This window comes from Hypanus sabinus, chromosome 2 (assembly GCF_030144855.1).
Source record: "Hypanus sabinus isolate sHypSab1 chromosome 2, sHypSab1.hap1, whole genome shotgun sequence".
Classification (NCBI taxonomy): domain Eukaryota; kingdom Metazoa; phylum Chordata; class Chondrichthyes; order Myliobatiformes; family Dasyatidae; genus Hypanus; species Hypanus sabinus.
In genome coordinates this window covers 92,913,327-92,917,093 of record NC_082707.1, presented here as the reverse complement: position 1 = coordinate 92,917,093, position 3,767 = coordinate 92,913,327, and the positions used below count along the sequence as shown (strand labels likewise).

At 43.9% G+C, this 3,767-nt stretch overlaps 1 protein-coding gene across 1 annotated transcript; it reads left to right on the top strand.

Moving 5' to 3' along the window:
• The first annotated feature begins 643 nt into the window (after positions 1-643).
• Positions 644-1,507, top strand: sox14 (SRY-box transcription factor 14). Its single transcript, XM_059989924.1, has one exon. The coding sequence runs from the start codon at positions 692-694 to the stop codon at positions 1,409-1,411; it is 720 nt and encodes a 239-aa protein (XP_059845907.1). The 5' UTR covers positions 644-691; the 3' UTR covers positions 1,412-1,507.
• Positions 1,508-3,767: the final 2,260 nt, after the last annotated feature.

Genomic DNA, 3,767 nt, shown 5'->3' with positions numbered 1-3,767 from the left:
TGTGTGTGTGTGTGTTTCTGTGTGGTGTGTGAGTGTGTGTGTGTGTGTGTGTGTGTGTGGGTGTAATGGAGGGGTGAATTATTCATTCATTAATCGTCTTCTTCTTTTTGGACAATAGTTTGCATCTTTTCTTCCCTTTCTCTCTGTCCGATGGCATTATTCCCCCTTTCTCTGTCTTGATTGGACGCCCGGGGAGTTTGGTAAACGCCCAGTGATTGTGTCACTTCGCGTGCGGACTCGGGAGCACTTCACAAACCCTTCTGGAGCTTTGAACTCCGTCGCTCTTTGACTTGAAATCACGAGATTTCTTCTTCATTTACTGTCCAGGTGCTCTAGCTGACCGGACACCTCCGAGGGGAGGAGGAAAAAAAGAAGAAAAAAAGAGCAGCGTGAGAAAGAAAAAATATATATTTGCAAAACAAAACGCCCTACTAAACTGATCATCGGAGCAACTTAGCTGAAGAACTCAGGTCTTTGCAATCTTTTGTCGAGTTTATTCAGGTTTTTTTTTAAAAAGAAGAGCTTCTGCTGTTACAAAAAAAGAACCTTGATTTTCGACTGCGGCCGCAATGATTTGCTAAAGGAAGATTTGTGTGTGGGTGAGTGTTGTTTCAGAGAGAGGTGAGCTGTTTCATCTCGGGGGCGCTCCTTTCCAAAGTCGATCCTCTGTGCTTGCTCTCTCTGCGCCAGGATGTCCAAACCCGCGGACCACATCAAGAGGCCCATGAACGCATTCATGGTCTGGTCGAGGGGTCAGAGGAGGAAGATGGCCCAAGACAATCCCAAAATGCACAATTCCGAGATCAGTAAAAGACTGGGCGCTGAGTGGAAACTGCTGTCGGAGGCTGAAAAGAGACCATACATTGACGAAGCCAAGAGATTAAGAGCGCAGCACATGAAAGAACATCCAGATTACAAGTATCGGCCTCGGCGCAAACCCAAGAACCTGCTAAAGAAAGACAGGTACGTCTTTCCTTTGCCTTACCTCGGGGACACTGATCATTTGAAGGCCGCGGGACTTTCGATGTCTGCCGCCGACTCTCTCCTGGGTGCATCCGAGAAAGCCAGAGCTTTCCTCCCGCCTACCTCGGCGCCTTACTCGTTGCTTGACCCCAGCCAGTTCGGCTCCAGCGCCATCCAGAAGATGACCGAGGTGCCCCACACCCTTGCCACCACCCTGCCCTACGCATCCACCTTGGGCTATCAAAGCGGAGCATTCGGCAGTTTGAGTTGCCCAAGCCAGCATACGCACACCCACCCATCGCCCACCAACCCTGGTTATGTGGTCCCCTGTAACTGTACCGCCTGGTCCGCCTCGAGTTTACAGCCCCCAGTTGCTTACATACTTTTCCCGGGAATGACCAAAGGCGGGATAGACCCTTATGCTTCGGCGCACGCTGCAACCATGTAGGTTAACAGCACCAAGCAAAAGACTTGTGAACTTGAATTCTGCATTGCATGTACAACGCGACCAACAGCAACAACAGAAAGACTCTCATCTTCAGCGATCCCGACTCCTGAGGCCTGGGACGAATCCGCCGGAACAGTATTGGAACAAGCAGAAAGAAATGAGGATCAATCTCTCCCGACCCCGGCACGAGCACCTTGCAATGTAAAACAGGGAGAGAAATATATATATATATAAAATAATATATATAATTATAAAAGACTGCCTCTGATCTTAAAATTTACATTGCATGTACACTAAAGGCTCGAAAAAAATTGAAACTCTGTCCCTATTCTGGTCACAGATTCTAAAAGAAGGGAACTTTGTGACGGAGACTGTCTGTAGCATGAGACTTGGATGTGCTGCAGACGGCGGATAACTGGCTGTATAATTGTAGATGTTTTGTTTGAAACGCTGCCGCTTAAACATTTGGCAGCTTCTCGGTTTTATTTATTAACATGTATATTGGTCTATAATACCACGTGGTCATTTTGTTTTGGACTGAATTATTACAAGTCCTCAAATTTCCTTTGCACATCGGAAACAAGACTTGTATTAAAACGTTGCCACCTCGTCGAGACGACGTTGCAGTTTCGTTGGGGATTGCGAAATAACTTTTAAAATTAACGATAAGTGAGGGGTTGTTCATAACCTAGCGAAGACGGACAGCGTTTAAATGCACTGACTGCCTTATATTAGACATAGTGCTCACTTGTTATTTCTGATCGTCCATTGGAATCTGATCACGGTTTTTATTTCAGACCGAACTTCAGACGTGAAGTCAATAACGTTGGTTATTTTTTTAAAAATGACAATTTAAATATGTTTTAAAAAGGGTATGTCTCAAATACAAACTGTATCCAGAAGGATTTTACCTCGTAACTCTGTTCAGTTGTTGAACACAGGCAATGTTTTAAATAAAGACAAGATGTCTACAAAAGTTAATATATGCAGAATACAGTATGTTTGTTGGAAACTGGAATCCACCTGCGTGTGAACTCACAATAAATATTTCACAATATAATCTCACAAGTGGCTAAACGAGTGTCAATCGCATTGGTATAAGAGGGAAATGCGCCCGAAATGCGTGAAACGCATCTTTTACCTTTCGTGATTAAATTAGACATATTTAACTCACTGTAAGAGAGTTAGTGAGTCTTGAAGTTAATAGAAGATAAAAATTGACTTTCTTATAAATAGTACCATCCGATTGCTTGCTTGATATTAATTATTCTTGTTTGGTTAAGAGTGCTGTTCTAAAGATGAAGGCAAAGAGCCGGTTATTCTACACCGCTACATCCTTCATGAAATTGAGAAACGCTGAGCCTGGCTATTCGGGGACCTTGACTGCTCGGTTCTGTGGAAATGCCAGGCCAGGTCTAATCGTCAGTGTGGTATGGTTTGCTTAAAGATTTCAGGTAATGAACTCCCAAACTCATTCAAGTCACACCCAGTGGTGCATCAGGTCAAACGAATGTCAGTCCACACTTAATAGCATTACTATTTTAATACTTGTGTCGATACTTCAGATGTAATATGAACTGACGAGGTGTGGTGGTCCTTTACCTGGACTGGGAACAACTAAGCGCACTTTGATTTTTTTTTCACATTCCTAACTTTAGATAGTTTTACTAATAGCTCCTTGTCGCCTTTTTCTGTCATATCTTAAATTGCCACTTTATTCGCCAAACATCTGAGATGGAGTTTGAGATTAAGCGGTTTAAGTGTTACGGCAAAATATTATGCAGAAGGTTGATGGGTCGTCTTTGCAAGTACAAATAGCGATGGCACAGCCTTTTGCAGAAGGGAGTGCAATCACCCATCTGGTTGCTGTGAATATCAATGGAGGTGGCTGTTTGTATTATGACTCAGTCCCTACAGTGTTGTGGCGTGCATGCCGGGACGAAGTAAAAACCACCGGCACAGAATGATCCTGCCCTCAGCGTGATTAAGACACAGGCTCGAAATATTCACAGAATGGATCTGGCCAAATTATCGTGCCAGAGAAGGCTACCTCGTCCTTTTAACAAGTAAATAAAGATTCCCAACAAGAAAAGAACAGCAGCGCAGTCGGTTTCAGAAGAAAACTGAACAGCTGAGGCTGCCAAGTTTGGTTTAAAAATGAAGTTCCGTACTCTGTCACGTACACGGAACTCGCTGTGGCGAGTAAGGGACCTTAGTTTAAAGTCGGTCCCTCTTAGATTTCCTGAATAGTTTATGTGGCACACTCGCGTACCCCCTTGCATTAACAGCTAAACAATGCAATCAGTAGAACATTATAAAAATACATGGTTTGTGTTCAAATATATGTGGCATTCTC

Bases quoted from the DNA above. Each gene is read 5' to 3' on its own strand.
- sox14 (XM_059989924.1), top strand. From the start codon at position 692: ATGTCCAAACCCGCGGACCACATCAAGAGGCCCATGAACGCATTCATG.